Source organism: Canis lupus, chromosome 28 (assembly GCF_003254725.2).
Source record: "Canis lupus dingo isolate Sandy chromosome 28, ASM325472v2, whole genome shotgun sequence".
Classification (NCBI taxonomy): Eukaryota; Metazoa; Chordata; class Mammalia; order Carnivora; family Canidae; genus Canis; species Canis lupus.
The window spans coordinates 15,384,715-15,409,547 of record NC_064270.1 but is presented as its reverse complement, the minus strand read 5'-3'; the positions used below and the strand labels follow the sequence as shown (position 1 = coordinate 15,409,547).

At 46.7% G+C, this 24,833-nt stretch overlaps 1 protein-coding gene and 1 long non-coding RNA gene across 4 annotated transcripts in view; one reads left to right on the top strand and one right to left on the bottom strand.

Annotated features, from left to right (window-relative positions):
- Window positions 1-532: 532 nt before the first annotated feature.
- WBP1L (WW domain binding protein 1 like) overlaps window positions 533-24,833 on the bottom strand; it is a 66,434-nt gene continuing 42,133 nt past the window's right edge. For all 3 annotated transcript variants that reach the window (XM_025467057.3, XM_035707880.2, XM_025467058.3), the window contains exons 2-4: window positions 16,491-16,593; window positions 5,573-5,734; window positions 533-4,295 (exon numbers count right to left, since the gene is read on the bottom strand). In XM_025467057.3, coding sequence (XP_025322842.1) covers window positions 3,556-4,295; window positions 5,573-5,734; window positions 16,491-16,593 — 1,005 coding nt within the window. In that variant the 3' untranslated portion in view covers window positions 533-3,555. The remainder of the gene's footprint in view (window positions 4,296-5,572; window positions 5,735-16,490; window positions 16,594-24,833) is intronic.
- LOC112672258 (uncharacterized) lies at window positions 5,088-23,562 on the top strand. The gene is made up of 4 exons (XR_003144141.3): window positions 5,088-5,168; window positions 15,524-15,725; window positions 19,209-19,294; window positions 22,080-23,562. It is a non-coding gene; the product is annotated as an uncharacterized LOC112672258 (long non-coding RNA).

Here is a 24,833-nt window from a genome sequence, read left to right as displayed (position 1 = left end):
TTATTATTTTTAAGTAACCTCTACAGCCAACGTGAGAGCTCAAACTCACAAACCTGAGATCAAGAGTCCCATGCTCTACTGACTGAGCCAGCCTGGCGCGGGGGGGGGGGGGGGGGGGGGGGGGGGGGGCTTTATCACGTCATTAAGAGATCTCACAGGGTGCTTGCTTTCTCCAAATGCCATTTTAGCTTCCAGGTATCTAACAGAACTCATTTCTACCTTTTTTGCATCTGATTTTTAACCTGTTTGTGGGACTTTACAAAGTATTCCAGACTTCAGAAATATACCCTTGACAGAGAGAGGGTTTGGAGAAAACTCCTCCAGACAAAGCGTGGCCTCAGCAGGAGCATCACCCACCTTGCCCTTGGCCCCGTGGTCTCCACTGGGGCCAGGGGCCTGTCCTCAACTGCTAGGTGTCTTTTCACAGCCTGTGTGAAGGGAAAAGTGCTTGTGGTTGGGAATCTTGGGGTATGACCCCTGAAGTCTGAGGGAGGGGGGAGAAGGAACAAGGTGCTGCAAGAAAAAAGAACAATTGCATTTTTGGGATCAATTTTATTTGGGCTTCTCACAGTGGTTAGAGCCACTCTGTCTTCAGAACAATCACAGCACAGGAAATGCGTCACCGAGACTGCCCAGAAAAGTCTGACCAGCTGAATCTTATTGCTTAAAATACACATATTCACAATAACTGACAAATGGTGATGTGCCTCACACAGGAATGTGTTAGCATTTGCAAATCTTCCGACTGTAGCACCAAACCCTCAACCAGACCAACCCCTTCCTCCTCCTTCACCTGGAAAACCAGATTAAGTCAAATCTCCATAGCCCCCTACCGAGTCCTTTCAGCTCCCTTTTGTACCTCTCTCCCAGCAGGGGAGCCCATGGGCAGCGGCCAGACTATGATGGCTGGAATCAGGCCTGGCTCCAGCGGCTGCGGTCTTCTTCTCAAGCCTATAGGGCAGGACGCTGTAGTGAACCCAACAGTTAACACGCAGACCAGTGCCCTGCTCCAGCTGGGGAAGGAAACTTGGGAGGGCCAGAATTCATCCATTTGATCAGTTAACTGAAGCAGGATTCATTTTGGTAAAATTTCATCTCCTTTGAGACTTCAGTGAGTTGTTTGGGATTTTATTAAAAAAAAAAATAGTGGAAGGAAAGGCATCTGAGGGCTGCTGACACACTCCCGCCCACTCTTGTCCCACACAGGCTTGCTTGCATACGCCGGACCTCGGCAGAGAGAGGTAAGCCCTACGGCACTGCGGTGTCTGCCAAACTCTCCTGGCCATTCCGGGCAGGGACAACGTCTGGGCCACAGCTAGTCCAAGCTCATCACTGAAGATCCAATCAAGCTTCTACCTGAAATCCCACCTTTGCCTTCCGTGCTGAGTGGTTTTGAACACCCCCTGGGGCTGATACTGAGGGCCAGCCAGGAGGAGCCAAGGGATGCAGACAGGTTCAGAGCATGTTTCCACTTATAGGGAACAGAACACAGGCCTCCGAGTGTCCACGGAGCAATGTGCAAATTGCAGTGATGGGTAGAGAAAAGCCTCTACATCGAGCACAGTTATATCTGGCAGATGTGGGGGGATTGGGGGATGGGGATGGGGGGCTGCCATCACAATGCTGCTGGATACACTCGAGTACACAGTCAGACATTTGTTCAGTAAACAGTAAATGTGTAAAATAAATTACCTTGAGAGGGCCATATCTGCTCCAAAGTGTGGTTGATGTGAGCACAATGGCTGCCATTCAAAGTATATTCACAGGAAAACAGGGCTAGGGGCTCACACAACACACACACACATACACACACACACACACACACACACACACACACACACACACAGGTTATCCAAAAAGTCATTGTACACAGACTTCACTTTGTTCAACATGGATTTTGGTTTTGTGGACTCCAAACTCAGACATTCGTTCGTTCACCTCACAGCCTTGGATTTGTCTATTTTTTGTACATATATATATATTTTTTTCTCCTTTCTTACTGTAACCTCAATGCCTAACGTGAATATCATCGTTCAAGAGTGGGGGAAGAACCAAACTCTTCATATGAACAGCACTGGACAGGGAATGTGAGTTTTAGCTGTTTGCTTTCTCCATCAGGTTATTCCTATCAAAGCTCAACTGGTTATCTGAAGCCAAACTACAGTAATAAGGATCCTGCAGTCCTTCCAGACTACTGCCTTCACCCTCCTACCTGGGCCACTTGGGCTGTTTACATAGGCTACAAAAGTTAGCCACCCCACTCACAAAGGGGGCTGCGGATAAGGCAGGGGAAAGGGCATGAAAGCCACAGATAACCAAGCCATTTCTTCCAAGTGGTCAGTTTAAAAATAAAGACAAAAACAACACAACAGAAGAACTTATTCAGAATCAAGAGAAAATACTGTGTAAAAGCCAGGCTATGGGGCTGCCCTCTCTTAGGACCTGTAGCCCCCTTTGTTCATATGGAACAGTGAGACACACAAGGGCCTGCGGGCTGTGTGTTTGGGTTGGGGAAGACCCTGGTCACCTATAGGCACAGACCAGAGGGCAGAGATGCAGCAAGCTGCACCAGATCCACCTCCATGGCCTAGGTTCTCCTGTGCTCCCACAGAAGTTCCAGAGACAGCCCCTGACTCCCACCCTGCCACCCACCCAGGCCCATGCCTGCACACAAAACACCTCCTCCTAGCTCAATGGCAGCCAGGTTCTTTGAAGGTCAATTTGGGACAGAGCCACAAACTTCCCCTTTCCAGAACAGAATTCTTGCCTGCCCGCTGGTAAAGTTCTTGTATTCAGCTTGCTTTTGTTGCTGCTGTTGTTGCTGTTTAAAGAGAAACCCCAAAGAAGGTGAGAGAATGTTCCATACTGAGCCGGGCTGTGGCCAGCCAGAACCCACTGGGAAGGGCCCTTCAGGGATGCACGGTGGTACATCAACCCCGTCACCTGGAATCTGAGAGAGCAGTAAGCCTCCTACCAGCCTCATAACTGCCTGTCAGCCCTCATCATCTCCCAGGGCTAGCCCAGTTCTGGCTCTGCAGACAGACACTGGCAGCAAGGGGTAACGATCCCTGGGGCGCCGTGGGCTTCCTTCTTCACCCAGGGCTGAGACCTGCCACCCCTCCCAGACCGAGACACAGCAAAGTTCTCTGAAACGAACACCAGGGCACAGACCCACTCCACCACCAAGAGTCACCTCAGGGCACAGTCTCAGCCCCCTCCTTGGGGGCTTCTGAAACACACATCTCTCTGACCCAAGTGGGTAAGTGAGACATGACTTGCAAAGAGAAGAAAGGGGACAGGGTCGGGGATGAGGAATGAGTCACAGAACGAACCAACTTCTCAGCCCTCCGCGACACTGTGCTCCCGTGGGCGGAGAGGCATCCACTCCCCAAGCTGTACCTGGAGATGGAGGAAAATGCAGGAGCGGGCGGTGAGGAGGGGAACGAAGAAGGAAGTGGCTGTACCACTTTCTCTGAAAGTCATTTAATGCTTCTCTCAGGGGGCTCCCCTACCCTGGTTGCTCTGCCAAGTTCTCAGGTGCAGGCAGGGCCTGCTCTAGCTGGGAGAGCTGCTGCTCTGCGAGTTTGGGGAGTCCTGCTCATTGATGGTGTTCAGCAGCAGGCAGGCGGGGGGCCGTGGCAGGTGGGGGTGCCCGGGCTCTCGGGCCTGCTCCTCGGAGGGCTGACAGAGCCCTTCCTCCTCGTCGCCCAGGGACCGCACGTGGCAGCTGTCACAGAAGTCCAGGGGTCCATCCAGAGCGTCGTCAATGAGCGTGTGGAACTCCTTGAGGTCATCGTCATGGTGGCCCCGGTTGCACACACACACCTCAATGCCCGAGTCACCCGTGAAGCGGCGGTGTCTGCCAGGCGTCTTGTCTTTGCTATCGGGGAGGGCGCTGCCCTGCTCGGAGCTGTAGTCTCTCAGCAGCTCCTCCTTACAGTCGGAATCTTTGTCCAGGAAGGCCCCAGGGTCCAGCTCCCCCAGGCCAGCCACAGAGCCACTGGGCTCCATCCCGGGGGCTTTGGTGGCTGCTGTGCCGGTGGGCACGTCGGAGGGCTCAGGGTCAGCGATGCTTGGGGGTCTCGTGCTGCTTCTGCTGGGCCCAGACAAGGGACTGCTCTGCGCGCCCTGGGGGCCCCTGGGGGGGTCGGCGCCTGGGGGGCTGCCGCCCGTAGGACCACAAGGTGCAGGCAGCTGCTGCTGCTGGAGCTGGAAGGCACTGTACGGTGGGGGAGGAGTCGGAGGTCGGTTCACCACTTCCTCATAAGGAGGTAGTAAATAGTTTGGCAAAAACCCTAAAATGGGGAGGCAGGGAGGAGAAATTACTGCACTGGCAATTGTTCTAGGACAGAGTGCAGAGCTTGCACTCAACATATGCCTCTCCCACCCTGGGCATACCCACTGAGCGACAACTACAGCTCCTGCTTGTCAGCAAGGCAGAGGGGTGGGGCAGTTTTGTGGAAAAAAAGGACAGCCTGGGAGTGACCTAATCTAGCTTCTTGAAATCTGAGAGCCCCTAAACCTGCTTCACAGGCAAGATCTTCTGCCTGTCTGGAGTCAAGGGGTGGACGTCCAAGAGATCATTTCTGCCCACAGCGTTTCTGTTTCCACATGCCCCCGGGTCTCAGGTTTCTTGTTCAGACTGTGTCCTTCGTCTGCGTCCCATAGGCCTCAGTGTCAGGGACCCTAATTTAAGACTTCCTGACTACGTTTTTCTTGTCCCCCACCATCCCAGATGTATGGACCATGAAAAGGGCCTTTTTCTGGGAGATTAGAAATCCGTGTTGTCCCTCCCTCTAGTGTGGACGGAGGTGGTCTGGAAAGACAAACCGAACCTCATCTTGACTCAGATTGGGAGCAGGTGGGTTACCAGCGAAGGGTGAGGGGCCTGCCAAACAAGGCTTATTACCGACATGCCAGGTAAGTTATCTTTTGAATGTGCTGAGTATCTCAAGGCACAGATGGTTTGGTTAAAACAATAACTGCTAGCATTTACTGAGCACTTACTATATGCCAAGTACTGTGCTAAACACTTGACACTTCTAGATGTGGAATTCCATACCCATGACCACTCTGTTCTGTAGAACACACTGTAGAATGGCTTTGGACAAGCTGGGCCTCCCTGGACTCTTAGAGGGTCACTTGCAAGGAACCCCCAGAGAAGTTAGGTGAGTGTCCTTCGGTGAGTCAGGCAGTTTCTTGGTTCTCAGGACATCCCAATGTCACCCCGCACACACACCTGCCCCTTTCATGGCAGCCTCAGGGATATCACAGGGCACTAAGCAAAATGGGAGGATTTCAGGCCACAGAAATCTAAGTCTTGATTCACTTGCATCATACACCATCTGACTATCTGACTACCTGCCTTAAGAAAATAGGCCCATGTGGATTTGGAATGACCCAGTGGCTTCAGGGCACAGCACCTGCTCCTCTGTGCTAATGGTGAGCACCCCCCTATTCCCATACCTGCGAGAGAGACTCTGCACTGTGCTGGGCAAGGGGGCCCACAGGGGCCCACAGTTTGTATCCTGGGTTCAGAAGGGTGGAGTTTGGGGGCTTTTGGTGTACGTACTGAAATAAAATGGCAGCGCTGAGTAATTGTGGGCTTCTCGGTAGGCAATCAGGTTGATCTCATGCTGCCGCTGCTGGGCCTGAAGGCGATGCTTGGCTCGGCGGTGGTGGCACACACAGCAGCAGCTCAGGATGATGATGATGGTCCACACCAGCCAGAACCCTGGGGGCAGGGAGGCAAGGCAGAGAGGCACACATGCATGGTGAACACCAGCCAGAGGAACAGCTTTCCCAGCAGGGAAGTCCCTGGCCGGCGCCCACCTGGTCGAAGCTGACACTGCCTGCCTCACCTGGTGAATTTCCATTTGGAATCTGTGTTCAATTTCTATAAATGTTTGTGCCAGAATGAAAGATGGGGTGGGAGGGGGCAGAAGGCAACTCTCCAGCACCACTGGTCCTGTGTTTTGGGTTTGGTGGACATTACATATGCTGACCTTTTAAGGACTATGTATTCGTCCTCTCTTAAGGGATCTCAGAGAAAGTGCTTCTGGCTTTCTTCTCATCTGTCTCCCACTCTCAACCCCCAAGCTCTGCTCAAGACATTAAGACTGGTTCCCAGCCTCACTTCCTGCTGCTATACCAGGCTGCTCACCAAAAGCAAAGAGCCCCTCAAAATCCCAGCAGGTTGGCAACTGGGAGGCCCCGCAGACGGGCCACCCGATAAAGGAATTCTTAGGGTTCTCTTGATATCACCAAAAAGATCATGGACTTTTCTCTACCAGATACACTGGTGTAATACAAGAGTCACTAAAGTTACAGGGGGAAAAATTCTAATTGCCTCAGGTCCATCTCTTCCCTAGAGAGCATAAATGACTTCCCCTGCTCTTGATATAATCTGGTATAATTCCATCTCCTACAGTTGCAAATAACACTCCCACCTCCCTTTGGCCTGTGATTACATTAGACTCAAGGCCATCAGCAGCCTCCCCTCCTTCCTCCTTGCTCCAGAGAGGGATAGGTATAAGGGGACAGGGGAGAAGGCCTACAGTCCTCCTTCTTCAGAAGGATTCCTTCTTCTCGTTTCCCACAGTGTTCTTGGATCATATTCAGAGAATCCTGACAAACCCCCATATAAGACACCCCCTCTCCAATCTTCAATTGTAAGCAGAAACCCTTTTTTAAAAAGCTTTTTATAATCAATGAGCAATTTTGCTTTTAAAAAAATACATATATACATATGGGAGGAAAGAGACTAGAAGGAAAAACACAAAAGGAGTGACATACCTTTAAGTGGTGGGATTATGAGAAATTTCAATTTTTGCCTTCACATTATAAAACTGGAAACAAAGTAAACTTAAAATACCTGTGACTAATTTTACTTTTTTTTCTAGCTTTTATTTAAAGAACTTAAGAGGATGGGGGCATCTGGCTGGCTCAGTCATTGTAGCATACAACTCTTGTTTTGGGGGTTGTGAGTTCGAGCCCCACATTGGGAGTAGAGATTACTAAAAAAAAAAATTAATTTCTGGAGAGGTTTTTAAATTTCTCTGAGAATGTATTCATACAATGAAATAACATGAATCATTTAAAAATATTCACAGATTACTACTTCTGACATATAAAGGTGTTTCTAGGGGATCCCTGGGCAGCTCAGTGGTTTAGCGCCTGCCTTTGGCTCAGGGCGTGATCCTGGAGTCCTGGGATTGAATCCCACATGGGGCTCCCTGCATGGAGCCTGCTTCTCCCTCTGCCTGTGTCTCTGCCAATCTCTCTCTCTCTCTGTGTCTCTCATTAATAAATAAATAAAATCTTTAAAAAAAATATGTTTCTAATATTAAATGAAAAAAGCAAGGCAGCCCCGGTGGTGCAGCAGTTTAGTGCCCCCTACAGCCCGGGGTGTGATCCTGGAGACCCGGGATCGAGTCCCACGTCGGGCTCCCTGCGTGGAGCCTGCCCCTCCCTCTGCCTGTGTCTCTGCCTCTCTCTCTGAATAAATAAATAAATCTTAAAAATAAAAAAATAAATGAAAAAAGCAAATTACAGAACAGTATAAAATCTGATCCTAATTTTTTTCCTTCAAAAAGAAAGTATATAGGGATGCCTGGGTGGCTCAGTTGGTTGAGCGTCTGCCTTTGGCTCAGCGCATGATCCTGGTCCCAGGATCAAGTCCTGTGTCAGGCTCCCTGCGAGGAGCCTAATTCTCCCTCTGCCTGTGTCTCTGCCTCTCTCTCTCTGTGTCTCTCATGAATAAATAAATAAAATCTTTAAAAAAAAAAAGTATATAGGAATCTCTAGAAGGATGGTTAGGAAGTTCATCATGAGGTTATTTCTGGTACTAGATCTCTTGTTTTTTGCTTATCTGCATTTCCAAGCTTTCTAAGACGAACATGTACTTCTTTGAAATAAAAAGAATATTTTTTTTTCTGAGTAAAAATATTTATCTGAGGAATAATTTTAAGGTGATTTGTTATTGGGACACACCTAGCTCAGCTGGTTGAGCATCTACCTTCAGCTCAGGTCATGATCCCAGGTTCCTGGGATGGAGCCCATGGCAAGCTCCCTGCTCAGCACAGGGTCCACTTACCCTTTGCCTCTGCCCCTCCCCCAGCTTGTGCTCACGTGCTCGCTCTCTCCCCGCCCCCCAAGTAAATAAAATCTAAAAAAATTGTTATTGAGACTAGATGATCGTTCATTTGCTATTTCTGAATAACTTCAATTTTTTTTCCATTACCAAGGGTACATGTATTTTGTATCACCTGCTTTGTAATTATACTTTTGTGTTTAGAATTTAAGTATTTAAGTATTCCCACATGTATCTCTTGTCAGAATGAGTTAAGATCATCCCCCCCCCAAAAAAAAAAGCCCCAGGGCCTCCTGGCTGGCTCAGTCGGTAGAGTACCTGACTCTTAACTTTGGCGTTGACTTTAAGCCCCACATTGGGTGTAAAGCTTATTTAAAACCAAACAAAACCAAAACAAACTTTCCCCCAAGTAAACATGTATATGAATACACCTCTGACTTTTCTATTTGTACCAGAATACAATATTCGAAAAGATCGCACTGATCTTTAGGGTGTGGTCTCAGGCAACGGCTTTTTGTCCCCTAAAGGTGTTCTCACTGAATCACCCCACAAAACCACCCTCACAGAGTAAGAAGGGAGGGCAGTAAGGCCGCCTGGCCCTGGCAGGCTGGCAGCACCACCATATGACACCTAACATGCTGAAAGCAGTTTTTTCAGCATGTTAGGTGTTCAGTGGAACTTGTCAGTGTTCAGGGGAACTTTCTGCTGAGGCCTGACAAAAAGAGAATGGGCAGAGGACAACAGGCGGCGGATTTCTACCCTTTATCCCATCAGCAGGCAATAAAACCCTTGTAGCTGGCCAGCTCAGTCAGTAGAGCGTGTGACCCTAGATCTCAGCGTTGTGGGTTTGAGACCCATGTAAGGTATAGAGGTTATCTAAAAATAAAACCTTGAAAAAAAATAGTAAGATGTAACCAGAAAACATATACATAAGTTGAAGTCAGAAGTCTCCCTTGTGGTCCTTTCCAAGATTCAAAGCTGACATTTGCTTAAGTTCACTTATATTTCTCAATCCCTGCTGCTGGTTGACTCAAGACTAGATAAATACTGTCACAGGAGCCCTGAGAAGTGGGGGTAAGGCCAGAAAAGAGCATTGGGAGCCAAGTGGCTCCCTGATGTTGTCCTATAACATCCTCAGCGCCAGCCTCCTTGGGGGGGGGGGGGGGGGGGCTGCAGTAGAGAGAGGGAGGCAGCACAAACAAGCACAGTGCCTTCTGCTCAAGGGTCCGGCTCTAGACGTAAGAGTTTCTGGGCTAATCACTCTTCCATATTACCTGCATTTCTCTCACTTGCCCAGCATCATTATCTCACAATCCTTTATACTTTAGTACTGTGTTCTAATTCTAAAAGTACATTCTCCGGGGCAGCCCCAGTGACGCAGCAGTTTGGCGCCCCCTGCAGCCTGGGGTGTGATCCTGGAGACCCGGGATCGAGTCCCATATCGGGCTCCCTGCATGGAGCCTGCTTCTCCCTCTGCCTGTGTCTCTGCCTCTCTCTCTGCGTCTATGAATAAATGAATGAAATCTTAAAAAATAAATAAATAAATAAATAAAAGTACATTCTCCCATGAGATAATTGCATCTAACTTGACTAGTTTACCTCCCAAGTCATTTTTTCAGTAGTTTCTTACCTAAAGGTAAACCAACATTTAACCTTTATGTTGCCATATAAATGATCTAGGGGCAATATTTCTCATTTTATAACATGATTTTATTTTTTAATGTTTTGTTGTTGTTTATTTTTCTTTTTGTTTTTAAGTAAACTCCACCCTCAATGTGGGGCTCAAACTCACAATCCCATCATGGAGAGTCGCATTGCTCTATCAACTTAGCCAGCCAGGCAAGACTATTTTTTTTAACACATGCTTTTAATAAGAAAAATCTCAGATACTGATTTTCATATGTTGGCCACATATTTCTGGTTTTCCCCTTCTGGGCATTTGGGTAGGCTTGAACTTCGTGGCCCCCTTATGACTGGGCAAGGCTTTGGGACTGGTTCGAACTAGTGAATATGGTTTAGAAGTAATTTCTGTCCATTAGAGGCCAGGACATCTCTTATTTCTATAAGACTTTCCTTCCTTTAGTCCTCCTTCTGCCATGACGGTTGGCAACATTTCAGATAGTGACATCAGGGATAGTCTGGCTTCAGGATGATGAAGTGGAAACCAAACTCCCCTCCAACCCATGATGGACATGTAGTGTGAGAAGTAAACCTGTTTAAGGCCACTTGGTTGGAGACTTATAGCCTATCTTGATTGATGCAGTATCTTTATAGGCTTTTCTAGAGAAAAAGATTTAAGCATTCATCAGATTCTTAAGGGAATCCTTGATCCAGAAAAAAGTCTGAGATCCACTGAACTGGAAGTATAATAGAAAAAGAGAGCTTTTTAAATTTTTTATTTATTTTATTTATTTATTTTTTTTAAGGAAAAATTAGGGCAAAAGGAGACTAGGGAAAAAATGAGACAACTGTAATACATGTCCTTGGCAAAACTGCCTTAGTCATATCTAAGAGAACACCAGACAACTCATGTGTTCATTGAAACTCTACTACCCTACTTCTTTTAACGTAGTACCATGGGAAGAAAAAGTCTCCCTACTATGTACCAGTTATATGATGTTATATTTACACTGTTGATGTTATTAAGTATCAAACTGAGTTCTAATTCCTTTTTGTTGTTGTTGTTGTTTTCATTTATTTATTCACATTATTTAATCTCTACACCCAAGGTGAGGCTCAAACTCACAACCCTGCGATCAAGAGTCACATGCTCTTCCGCTTGGGCCAGCCAGGTGCCCCTAATTTCTTCATTTCTAATACAGTATGACAAAAGATTATTTGTGTGGATCAAAACTGAGAGAAAGCTAACTTGGAAGTAGAATGGGTCTAGTGGCAAGATAGAGTTTAGCACAGGCCCAGAAAAGACCCTTAATGAGCTGGTCCTCCTTGATGGAGTTAATGTGGGAAGGCAGAAGGCATTCTTTAGTCTGCCCTCACAAAATGGACTCATTTGGGAGCCACTTTAGTGAAGCAATGTCCCACCAAGTTTAAAAGGGAGAATATCCAGACTAGTCTCTATGGAGTTGTACAAACTTTTGATCTTTTCACTAGATTTCACAAACAAGGAACTAAATTTTAAAAGAAAAACCTAATGAAACAGACACACAAAAGCTTGTCCTCCTCCCCAAACACACACCTACCCAGAGATTACACTTCTCAATGACAATTTTGAAAGCTGTGATCTCATGGTGGGGAGCATTTGTCATGCTAAGCAAAATAGAAAACATGTTTTGGAAAACAATCACAGTCCAATGTAGGAACTGAGTCATGTGCCCTGAGTTCACTATAAACTTGGGAAAACACCACTCCCCAACTGGGCAGGAAATTCCTCATTAGGAAGCCAAAGCACACTGTAAATTCTACCCCACAGGATGGTGGGTGACCTTCCCGGTCCCTTTTAGCTCTCAGCAGGAGCTCCTACCACTGCCACTGTGGAAAAGGCCTGATATGGGGAAAAGACGACCTCAGAAGGCTTACAAGTTCATCTGAAAGACTGGAAAAGTTTCCTAGAAGCATGACTGCAGTTCCAAAAAGAAAAGAGACAGTGGCCTGGGTTCAAGTCACAGCTCATAAAACCACTTCTTAGCTTTGTGATCTTGGTCATTTTGTTTTTACTTCCCTCATCTGTAAAATGAGGAAAATAATGGTTTCCACCTTACCAGTCATTGTGAAATGAGTTAATATTCAGAACCATGCCTGGTATATAAGTTCTCTAGTTGTTATTTATGGTTGTCATTACAAAAGTGACCACAGATGGGAAGGATTTTCTTTCCATTTCTCCTTTAATCCTGCCCCCCCAAATACTCCATAAAAAAGCAAGGGTGAAGAAAAGTCCAAAGTCTGCTCCTAGATTCTGTGCTTAGCTGAACTCATTGGAAAACCAGCCCAAGTGCCACTGATCAACCTGTTTTTGTCCAGAAGCCAGCACCTCTAGGAGCAGGGGTCCAATCGAGGGTTTGGAAGAAGGCCCCAGCTTTCCACTCTCCACTGTGCTAAGGGTGGCAGATGGCACGGGCTTTTGTCACGAGCAGCTCAACAACGATCATACATCTTAACATAAACTAAAAAGAAAAAGCAGGTAAAAACAAGCTGCGCAGTCTTAAATGAATTTGTTAACAGTCTGTTTCATATCACCTCAGGGGAAATTCCACTGCCCAGAAACACTCCCTTTCTCCAACTAAAGCCCAGACAAGAGAAAACCGATGCCCAAGTGAAGGTCCCTCAAATTATCTCAGGAGCAGAAATTCCCAGCTCTGGCCTCTCCCTGGACTTTGGAGGCTGGTGAGTGGCAACAGTCCTGGGATGAGAATCGGGAGATGTCAGTTCAGGATCTTTGGCCCTGAGCATGTTGGTGGCCTCTCTCAATCTTGGCTTTTTTCTTTGCTCTACCTGTTCCGTGAAGGGCATCCTCAGGTGGATGAAACATGCATATTTGAGACCCTCCATGACCTGGGCCCATCACCCCTCTAGTCCGACACACCAGAGTTCTGGAGGGGGTTGCTCCAGAACTCTGGAGTTCTGGAGTGAGGACCACTGACCCTTCCAGTCAGCTGCATCCAGCTGAGCACTTACTTCAAACCCCTGGTCCCGACACATGAGAACATAGGGGTGACATGAGAACCTAGCAGGTTTGTTCTTGGGGTGAAAGGCAACAATGTGAGTAAAGACCTTAGTGCCTCACATGTAGTAGAATTTTGTGCACATTAGCACGCTCATCTCCCATTCCTTCCCAGACAAGCCTCACGGCCTCAGGGGAAAGGTCAATGACGTCATGCATTCTCTGTTCTTTCCCATCCCTGGCCTCTGGTGTTCCTCTGCCTGAGAAATCATTCTACCCTTTGAAGAAGTGTTAAATCCTATCTGCCTTCTAGGGTCCACCGCAAATGCCACCTCTTCCATGTAGTCTGCCTGAATCCTGCCTAGCCAACGCAAACTGTCCTTCTGAAAATCCACAGCAGTCCTGGCACATACATTCCACTCTCTACTTTGTCTCTTACTAGTGGACCTCCTGTCTTATCTCCTCTCTCTGCTAGGAGAGACCCTGTTGATGGCAAGGACTCTGCTTCTCTACAGTTTCTAACACAGAAGAGGTCACAGCCTCAAGTAGCAGTTTCTTAGAACTGCAAATTCTCAGGTCCACCTCAGACCTATTGAATTAAAAAACAACAACAAAAACTGGGAGTAGGACTCAGATATCTGTATTTTAATAAGCCCTCCAGGAAATTCGGAAGCTTGCCAAATTTGGGGAACCACTAGAATAAGGGTTTTACTGAATGAATAAATGATTGAATAATGAGTTAAAGTACAAGTGCCATAAAAATGCGTGGGATAATAGTAATGATGATGACCAGTTCTGACAGCCTCAGTGGTAAAACAGGACCTTTGTTTCCCACCTGACGCAGGCCCAGTGACGACCACTGGTTTCAGTTATAACTGCAAAGACATGGAGAAAGGGAGTTTGTGTAAGTGAGGTATGTAGTGTGTGTGTGTGTGTGTGTGCGCGCGCGTGTGTATCAGTCTTCACCTCCATTGAGGTGAAAGGGTTCGTAGAAATGGCGTTTTTTGCTTTTTTTCCCTGAGGCCTTCTCTGTAGGCAACTGTGGTTAAAGAGGTTCTCTGTCTGGGCAGCCCCAATGGCCCAGCGGTTTGGCGCCGCCTTCAGCCCAGGGTATGACCCTGGATACCCAGGATCGAGTCCCATGTCAGGCTCCCTGCATGGAGCCTGCTTCTCCCTCTGCCTGTGTCTCTGCCGTTCTCTCTCTCTCTCTCTCTCATGAATAAATAAATAAAATCTTAAAAAAAAAAAAAAGATGTTCTCTGTCTGACAGAAACTCTGCCAAGGATTTCCTGGCTGAGACTTTTTTTCCTTCCGAAGGAAAGAGACAAAAAGAGTAACCCAAAGCCCATTATTTTCACATGTCAGGCAAAGTTTAGAGGTGAGTAGAGGGAATAGGGTTCAAAGCGACCAAAAATGCAGTTTTGATATGAACCGAAGGGGCTCATCCCAACACTCATCTTCCCTCCTAGCCACACATCAGGCAGAGGACCCTGATGAGGAGGAAAACCAAAGAATTCTGAGGGGGGTGGAACACTCAATGGGCCTCTCTTAACAGAGAAGCCATTTCCAGGCACCAAGGAGGACAGTTTTGCTTTTATAATCTCCATCCCTCCAGAACTTGGAAAGCATGGGCCAACTCATAGGATGGTGAGTCTTTCATCCCCATCCAGACTCTTGTCTCTGGCCTCCTCCTTTCCCCCCACTGACCATAACTGGAGAGAGAATTAGCCACTCAGGGGCGCCTGGGTGGCTCAGTGGTTGAGCGTCTGCCTTTGGCTCAGGTCGTGATCCCAGGGTCCTGGGATCCAGTCCCACATCGGGCTCCCCGCAGGGAGCCTGCTTCTCCCTCTGCCTATGTTTCTGCCTCTCTCTCTGTGACTCTCATGAACAAATAAATAAAATCTTAAAAAAAAAAAAAAAAAAAAAAAAGCTTCTCCCATGGCTTTCTTTAAGCCCTTGGGGTGAAGTGCCGCTTCCCAGGCCGCCTCTCTACCACCTGGGTCTCCCTGTCCCCACTGCCCCACCCCCTCAGCCGGGCGACAGTGACCCAATTCTGGTGGCTACTGAGACTGCTCCGCCAAAAGCCCAGGAGGCTCTGTCAATCTGAGACGAGGTCATCCGCAACTGATGCCGCCTGGGCCGGGCCCCGGAGAAACAAACTGCAGCTCTGTGGCTTTTTGGCAGCCAAGCTTCGACTTTTGTTTTAACAAGAGGTGGGAGGGAGAATTGGAGCCCTGTGGTTATCTTCATTTTAAAACATTTAAACAGTCTGTTCACCTGCTTGGCACTTTGTGTCCTCTAGTAAGTCCCTCGGCCCCACCCCTTCTAAAATAGCAACAATCCTGGATCATCCTTCGCTGTTGCTTATATTCTCAGAGGACTGGTGCGGATGTCCCAAGTTTTGTCCTCTTCTGGTGAAGGGACCGTGCACTGGACTATCCCTGGGATTCCTCAGAAAGGCAGATAAGCCAGTCCTCAGTTCTCAAAAGGGAAGGATAAGGGTGAGGAGAGGTCCTATTTGGAGGAACCACTCCCAATGGCTACAAGATACCTTTACATGCAGAGGGAGACACTGCCGAGCCAAGAGTCTAATTTACTTTCCATACCAAACAACAGCCCTCCTCACTGCCTTCTGACCACATCACCAATGTGGGGGGAGTGGGGAGATCAGAGAGAAGAAGGGGAGAAAGGACAGGGTGACGGTGGCAGAAAAGGCACGCTTTGACAAACGAGCCCAGTTTGTTTCCAAATGGAGGGAGTGATGAGGGCTTAGAACTATCTGGGGAAATGAGCTACCATTTCTCTCTCTACAGACGCTTGTGAGAACCAGCGCAGTGCTGCTCACCTCTGCCCTAAGGACTCTCCTGTCTTCTTCCCATTCTCTGTCCAGCATCCTGCAGTGTCTCATCCTAGCTTCAAGAAGACTGAAATACCAAGCACATTAGTGAACTCCTTGAACCTGGCTGGCTCCCTAGCGATTGTGCCCGATGTCACCACCCTTGTGCAAGTCTGAAGGTACAAAGCCAATGGGCTCAACCAAACCAGTGGTGAGATGAGGACTGTTTCCATAGCAGTTAGCTGAGCGTAACAGCGGAGATACACTGGAGAAGCAAGCCTACAGACATTTCAGCTTGAGAAGTGGGAAGGAAACAGAGGGAGCTAAACCTCTGGACTTCCTCGCTCCAAGAGGGCTCCTAGACTTCCTTGCTCCAAGAGGGCTCTGGGAGCAGGGAACTAGGGAGAAGGTGATCCCTTTAAGGAACCAGAAACAGAGGCAGCTCCTTGATGCTGTATAGGGAATTCTGGAAAGTCTTTAAGGTTCTTACAATGAAATAGCATTACAGCTATCCACAGAGCCTATAGCCTGGCATTCACAGCAGCTTGGCTGCTACAATCTCTCTTTATGGAGATGGCAAAGCCTGGGTGTCTGGGCTAGCCCACAGAAGGATGTGAGTTGTTGTCACTGCTCAGCACACACTGGAGGGGATGTTGCAGAGAAGCTCAGGCAGGAGCTTCCTCAGCAGACCAGGTAACCACGGCCTCTTCAGAAGGCACAGACCATATTCCTTAGTCTTTAGCCAATGGTTTCTGAAGAGCACCAGAGCACTTCGCCTCTACAGAGGAATTTCTTCTGGAACCCAGCAACAGATTCCACTCACAACACTGTCCTCTGGGAGAATGAGAAAATGTGCCCAGTCCACCACTTCCCAATGAGCAGAGATGGTAACCAGGAGGACCTTGGGGTACCAGAGACCCCGGGAGGGGCGGGCAAGGACTTACACCAGAGTTCATAGTAGTAGTTGCAGCACTGAGACTGTCCACAGCAATGTCCTGTGTCACAAATGTAGCTTTGATTGTTGGTGCCCACACAGGTTTCCTTATCCTAAAAAAATAAAATAATAATCATCAAAAAACATTTAAGCATATGAAATTATAGCTTTTATGTATTTTTAAAAATATTTTTATTTATTTATTTATTTACTTACTTACTTACTTACTTACTTATGAGAGACACATAGAGAGAGGCAGAGACATAGGCAGAGGGAAAAGCAGACTCCCTGTGGGGAGCCCAATGTAGGACTCGATCCCAGGACCCCAGGATCACGACCTGAGCTAAAGGCAGATGCTCAAGCACTGAGCCACCCAGGTGCTCCCAAATTATAGCTTTTATTTTATTTTTTCTCTTAAGATTTTATTTATTTATTCATGAGAGACAGAGAGAGAGAGAGAGAGGCAGAGACACAGGCAGAGGGAGAAGCAGGCTCCATGCGGGGAGTCCGACATGGGACTTGATCCCGGGTCTCCAGGACCACAGCCCAGCCAAAGGCGGCGCCAAACCGCTGAGCTACCCGGGCTGCCCCAAATTATAGCTTTTAAATGCCACTTTTCTTCCCATCCCTCTCTTCCCATTTATCTGGCCACCCTCCACCAAGATGGTCTGTTCATTCCATGAGGGAAAAAAAATTAGAAAGAACCCACCACAACAACAGACTGAAGAAAAAACAAAGGTTTATTAAAGGGGGAAGAGGTTTCGGCACACAAAGTTGACTGATAAAGAGCAAAGTTTTCCTCAGACAGGAAATGGATGCCTCATTTTCTTTATGTCCAAGCAGAAACACTTCATGTTCCGGTGTTACACTCAGCCAGTAAAAAGACAATGGTTCTCATGTAATTAGCAGTATGTTTTAAATAAAATTGGCTTTTTGTGAAAGTTCCCGGAACAATTACTGCAGTACATATCCTAGGATTAGCATCTAGTCAGTCACTCCGTCCTTCAAAACACACTCTGTTCAAGGTTAATTACAGTGTGACTCCGAAGAGGGCCAAGATAACTTGCCACTAAAATTCTTTAGTCTTTAAGAAAAAGGGTGACCTCCTCAGGTGACCTCATCCAATTTCAATTTGCTAGATAATTTTCTGATTATCAAATGATCTCTTAATGATCTTGACTGGACCTAGGATTCACACTGTGCCTTGTCAGGACAGTTCCAGAAAGGGCACTGCTGAGTAACCACCCTGAGGTGTGCCAAATTCTATTCACAGTCCTGGTGGATGGATGGGGATGGGGGTGAAGACGCTTTTTGACATTTCACACTTAAGATAAGAGATATCTCCGCAGCCAACCTGGACTTCAGCCCCAAAATGTACTGTGGGCCCCACCACATATGATGAGACTGTTAAGTCGGGTGCTCCACCTGGCTTTCAACATTTCTTTATTCTAAACAAGTGACACATCCGTTTACTGGACACTGTCTTTGTGCCAAGCACTGTGTTGGGTATGTGGGATAGATGAATAAGACATTGTCCCCATCCCCAAGAAGCTTGCAGTGAAAAGGGGGAGAGGGGGAGGCTGTTCAGCAGAGAAACTAAAACCACAGTATTGTATTTGCTGCTACTCAGGCTGACCCTGCCCACAGTGTACATCCGGGCGGAGGCCTGCCAGTGGAAACTTAAGTCACATGGTCAGTTCCTCCTCTCTGGGCCTTGCTTTACACTACACTACTTGGCCAAGGGTATAAACAAGGCACTCCACTAACCATCTACAGGGCTAAGGCTGGGCAGAGTCAGCTCGGGTACCTGATGTCACAGGGAGAGGACAAGGGAGAGGGCACAGCTAGAGACCTGCTCCTGGGCTCACGGAAGGTCTCTGCCACAGTTGCTCAGGCGGTTCCTGGTCTTTAAGAGCCTGACAGCCTTGTGTGAGGGGGTTTAGGAAGAAGGAAACACTGGGAAGGCACTGGAAAGCTCTGACAGTGAGGGTTTCACAACACGGCCAACAGAGGTCTTCCCATCTCTGCCTTCCCATGTCTACTATAAGCAACATGGAAGGCCTAGTGGGGGGCTGTCTGGTCGGAGGGCTCCTCTGAGGCCTGGCATGTGGAGAGAGCAGATCTGTGCTCACTTCTTTTGCTAGAACACACCCTCCCTGACTTCAGAGCAAAACATTGCTTTCATAAAGACATCAAAAAGTTTCTCCCAAGTTTACCAGGCCCTGAAATGCCATTCTTCTGGCACTGGCTTGCAAGAGCACAGTTCAAAGTGTCCACATAGTTTCTAAAAGAGGCTGTGCTGCCTACACTCCAACACATGAAAGAATCCAGTGACACTTCTGCCTCAGGAAAATTCACCAGATGAGGTCCAGACTCTGAACACAGGACAGCCAACTAGTCCTAAGTGAGGCGTGGAATGGAACGCGTTTGAAATCTAAACAAGCGGTATCCTCATGACCTACTGGTGTCAGCTTTTCTCTTGGCTTTTCCATCCCCCGGCACAGGAAGCCTGTTATAAACAGGACCCTGCTCTTTTTCCCTGCTTTGCCTCCACTTTCCTAGGGAGAGCAGAACTGTAGAAGCATCATTTAATCCAGTGCTCCTCAAACGCTTTCTACCCAGTAAATATCAACCCCTGCTCTCGTTCCCCTGCCCTCCCCACCCCTAACAGAGTTCGAAGGTTGCCTGGGACAGTCATGGTAATAGGAACTGTCATTCTCTGCCACAGAAGGAAGGAAAGCAGTGGGCAGTATAGGAAGACAAGAAGTGGGCTCTCGTGAACCTTTAGCAAGGAAGAAATGGAGGATCAGGAGGGTAAGTGAGGTGGGAGTCCCAAGGTAAGTTCCTCCAGAAGCCTGGTGGTATGAAAGGAAAATCCAAGAGCATAGGGTTTGATCCTGGCTCTCTCGGGTTTGGTAGGACTACAGAGGACCAGGACCTGGACACAATGGCCTTCAGATGAGTTAAAGACACTCTCTCATGTCTCCTTCAACCCAAGTCTTTATTAGCCTATCCACCTCCCACCCCCTCACACCGCAGCCTCGAGTCAATACAAGAGCTCCTGAAATTTGTCTCCTCTTATTCAAAGAGCTAGCAAAGAACAGAGGCGTGCAAATGCTGCCCAATGCTCTTCCAGCCTTCCCTGTACATACAGGGGGCCTAATTGTGGTTTACCTGGAGGACTCTCAGAGACTTCCGGTGGCTCAAGATCCATGGTGAGGAAGGTATGGTTGAGAGCCAGGCAGATCTGGGTCTAAAGCGCAGCTCCTATACTACTGTCTATTAATTAACCATGTGATGTTGGTTAAGTGACTTAACTTCTCTGAGCTCTTAATATCAATGTCACTCTGTGAACCATTACTGCCAGGCTAGAAAGACTGCCTAAACAGCACTTTGCATTCACTTAGAGCTATTTCAGAAGAGTGAAGTTCACTGGCAATGTGGGTTGCTCCAGACACACAAAGAACAGAAAAAGCGACCGGATGGAATGCAATGGATAAAGTTAAAATATGAAAAATTCTCAGCACGTTTTATGATTATGATTATTCTCTGCCTTGTTTCCAAGCATCTTCAAGCACCTTACACCTATTACATTGTTCAGACTAAGTCTTGAAGTGTGGGCAGTAAATATCCTTCCCGCTCCCTCTCTCCAGAGAGTGAACCAAAGAATGAGTTGTGCTCTCCCTATGGGCAAGAGCTCTGACTCCTCACCAACCACCTCCATTTCCAGTATGGGCACAGGGTTTGGTACATAACAGTTTGCTTAACCAAACACCAGCTATTCAACCTGGGGTGAATGATATCGCTAATGTGTACTGAGCACCTGCTATGTGCCAGGCACTGTTCTAAACGCCTTACATATATTCCTTAATCTTAACCTGAAGGCAACTTGTGAAGTGGGTAGTGTCAGAGAATTGAGGCGAAGAGAGGCTGAGTAACTTGTCTAAGGTCACACAGCTACCAAGTGCTTTGATCTCTTTTGTTTGGCCCTAGGGCTTGAGCTTTTACTAGGAAGCTTCAGCTTCTTTGGTTGAGATTATACTTCTTCAGCTGCTTAAATAAACCCACTGAAAGCTCCAAACCAAAGTCAACATTTTGTCTTTGAAGGAAAAGATAAGGACTCTGCCTTGTGGAGCTCTATGACTTTGGGAAGAGGATCTTTCATCTTCTACTTGGCAGTGAGGAGGAGCAACATGCTCAGGACTCCTCCCTTTTTTTCTTAAAAGGTGGTCTTTTCTTTTCTCTTTTAATTTATTTGACAGAGAGATAGAGAAAGCCAGAGAGCACAAGCCAGAGGGAATGGCAGAGGAGAGGGAGAAGTAGGTTCCTTCTTGAGCAGGGGGCCTGATGCAGGGCTTGATCCCAGGACCTGAGCAGAAGGCAGATGCTCAACCGCTGAACCACCCAGGCATCCCAAAGATTTTATTTATTTGACAGAAAGAGAAAGAGAGAGAGAGAGAGAGAGAGAGAGAGAGAGAGAGAGAGAGAATGCACACGCATGCGCAAGGGCAGAAGGAGAGGGGGAAGCAGGCTCCCCGCTGAGCAGAGACACCATAATCATCACCACCAACCACCCCCCCACACACCGCCAACCAATGCAGGGTTCTGATCCCAGGACTCTGGGACCACCATGTGAGCTGAAGGAAGACACTTTACTGACTGAGCCACCCAGGCGCCCTCACAGTTTCTTTATGATAGGTTCTATGTTTCTAGAATTTTGGGGCTATGCAGTTTTGTGCAAATGAAAACATGCTAGGAAGGAGCTATCTTCAAAATGCAAATCTGATCTCGTCACTTCACTACACCATCTGGTCCCCACTTACCTAACTTCCCTACCTACTTCTTCGACCATCTCCTTTTAGTTAAAGGTCTTTGCTTGTACCATCTCCTTTTCCTAGAATGTTTTCCCCATTCCTCTCCCCTGGTTGCTAATTTTCTAACCATCTTGGTGATCTCCATTCAAGCTTACCTTTGTCACAAGAAGCTATCTGGACCTTCATGTCTAACACCTAGGTCTTATCCCTAGTAAGGTCTCACCGAATCATGTATTTTTCTCTTTCTAGTTGTAGTTTTACCTGAATGATTTACTTTATTATCTTTCACTAGACTGAAAGCTCCATGAGGAGAGATCATGACCGTTTTCGCCGTTTGCCCATTGTGTCCCCCCACCCCCACCCTTCCAGATCACAGCTGGTTCAGGGCAGGTGCTCAATAAATGTTGAAAGATGAATGAAGGTCCCACATTCCACAATGGGATGAAACACCATTCTGCTTTTCAGAAAATCAGGATATGAAAACGCAACCTTGGGATGCCTGGGTGGCTCAGTGGTTGAGTGCCTTTGGCTCAGGTTGGGATTCTGGGGTCCTGGGATTGAGTCCTGCATCGGGCTCCCCATAAGGAGCCTGCTTCTCCCTCTGCCTATCTCTCTGCCTCTCTCTCTCTCATGAATAAATAAATAAAATCTTTAAAATAAATAAATAAAATCTAAAAAAAAAAAAAAGAAAGAAAGAAACTGTGAATAACACATGCTCTTATGCTGAGGTCTCTCCTCTCAGAAATGACTGTGGCAATGACCATTAGCATCATTGTTCATTACAGGTATGTGTCTTCAGCCCAGATTCCACAGCCTAGCTCTGAGGTACAGGGCACACAGGTCACCAGATGAAAAGCACAGGCACAAAGAAGAACTAGTCAAGGCCAACACTGAACCGGAAAGAATATTTTTACAACAGAAAAGGATGGACAGTATACCTTTTGTCCATATGCAAGAAATCATCTCATCTCTTCTGTGGTAGCATAAACTGGGACTAACAACACTTTCCTTAACAATTTCCATCTCTTATAGTTGCTGTTCTCAGCTAAGCCACTGTAAAGGTCAATCAGCATAAGAACCTTCTAAGCACCATCATAAAGAGAGACACTGGGCAGTACATGGTTCCTCAGGGGTGGTTTTAATTCACCAATTTGTGAGGTTGGAAAACCCTGCTAGTAACTGGCAACAGCAGCTTCATGTCCATAGGAAAGCACCAAAGTTGTAAAGCTTAAAAGTAAAAAGTAATACTGAAATTGTTCACAGGTGTTAAAGCATAGGACACTATCTTGGCTGCTGGATGTGAATGATTTTGGAGCGCCACTTCTGGTTTCCCTACAGGGAAAAGAAACAATTTCTAATCGAAATGTCCAATTCCACAAATCAAAAAACAAATGTGTACTAATGCTCCTCTTGCATTCCAGCACTGTGCTGGATGCTATAGCTACAACAATGAGCAAGAGATTCTGGGGGAAGGGATCCTGTTTCTGTGGCAAGAGTGCTAGGTTGGTAACTTTAAAAATTCTTCTTTGCCAAAGCTCGTAGAAATAGTGGCAATACAGCAATATCCTTTTAATTACACAGCTGAGCTAGCAAGAAAGTAAGGAAGATCCTTAGGAGTCAAAAATGTTGAAGGGAACTAGAAAGTACAATGGTAAATGAGGTCAGTCCTTTTCAGTTGCCCTGGAAAAAGGGGCTGTTTATTGCTCTTGGACCCAACTGAAAACAGGGAATTAAAACAGCCCCAATATAAAATGAGGACCCTCAAAAAGATAGAGTGGACTAGGAATAAATTAGCCTATTGGCCACACACTGACAGGAAGAAAGCTCTGAATTGAGAGGAAGAAAACATCTGCTTTCATCATCTGTAACCATCAGTCGTGTCTTTCCATAAGTTAATTTGAAATTTGAATTGTACTATTACATGGTCTGAAAATCCCCAAGGATAAATTGAACACAAAAAGTGGCTTCAGGCTTGCAATAACGCTGTGACATTTGGCAGAAGAAATACAAAACTCTGAAGAGACCCACCCTCAATTGGGGCATGATTTCCATAAATAAAGCTCTGTTGAAGATGAGCTCACAATAGAAAATTCACAAAAGAAAAACTTACACAGAAATAAGCCATCGCAAACAAGACTTGGGAAATCCAACAAATAGCAGGATAAGACTCTCTGAAAAAACTTAATAGAATGATCTGATAAACTAGAATATAAAAGCATGTTTCAAATTATTATTTTTTTTTTAAATTTTTATTTATTTATGATAGTTACAGAGAGAGAGAGGGAGGCAGAGACACAGGCAGAGGGAGAAGCAGGCTCCATGCACCGGGAGCCCGATGTGGGATTCGATCCTGGGTCTCCAGGATCGCGCCCTGGGCCAAAGGCAGGCGCCAAACCACTGCGCCACCCAGGGATCCGCATGTTTCAAATTATTAAAGCCTGGGTCACCTGGGTGGCTCAGTGGTTGAGTACATCTGCCTTTGGCTCAGGGCATGATCCTGGAGTACCGGGATCGAGTCCCATATTGGGCTCCTGGCATGAAGCCTGTTTCTCCCTCTGTCTATGTCTCTGCCTCTCTCTTTCTGTGTCTCTCATGAATAAATAAATAAGTAAAATCTTAAAAAAAAATAAACTGGGATGTTTAAAAAATTATTATTATTAAAGCCAAAAAGAAAGAATGAAAAACATGAGAAAAGAACATGCTGAAGAAAACAGTGACCAAGCAGTGAGGTGGGGGTAGGGGGTATAGAAAAATCACTATTGATTAGAAACTCAATAGATTGGCTACACAGAGCTCAGACCAAGTTAAAGAGAGAATTGGTGAACTGGGACACAGATCTGAGAAAAAAACCCGGCATAGGGCTAACAACAATTAAAATATGCCAAAGAGGGATCCCTGGGTGGCTCAGCGGTTTAGCGCTTGCCTTTGGCCCAGGGCGTGATCCTGGAGTCCCTGGATCGATTCCCACATCGGGCTCCCAGCATGGAGCCTGCTTCTCCCTCCTCCTGAGTCTCTGTCTCTCTCTCTCTATCTCTATCATAAATAAATAAATAAATCTTAAAAAAATAAAAATAAAAAAAATAAAATATACCATAGAAATGGAAAATGAGAATAAGAAGCTTAAGAAGAAGAATATGGAGGAGATGTGATATTTAAAGAGATAACTGAAAAATTCCCAGAGCTGATTGAATATATGGAATTTTCAGACAAACTCATACTGGAGCACACTGTTCGAAACTACAGAACAACAACAAAAAGATCCTAACACTGGGATGCCGGGGTGGCTCAGAGGTTGAGCGTCTGCCTTTGGCTCAAAGCATGATCCTGGGGTCCCAGGATAGAGTCCTGCATTGGGCTCCCCACAGGGAGCCTACTTCTCCCTCTGCCTATATCTCTGCCTCTCTCCCTGTCTCTCATGAATAAATAAATAAAATCTTTAAAAAAAGAAAAGAAAAAAGATCCTAAACACGTTCAAGTGAGGAAGACTGAAAATTAACATTAAATTAGAATTTAAAATAGTAATAATCTCCATAAGGATA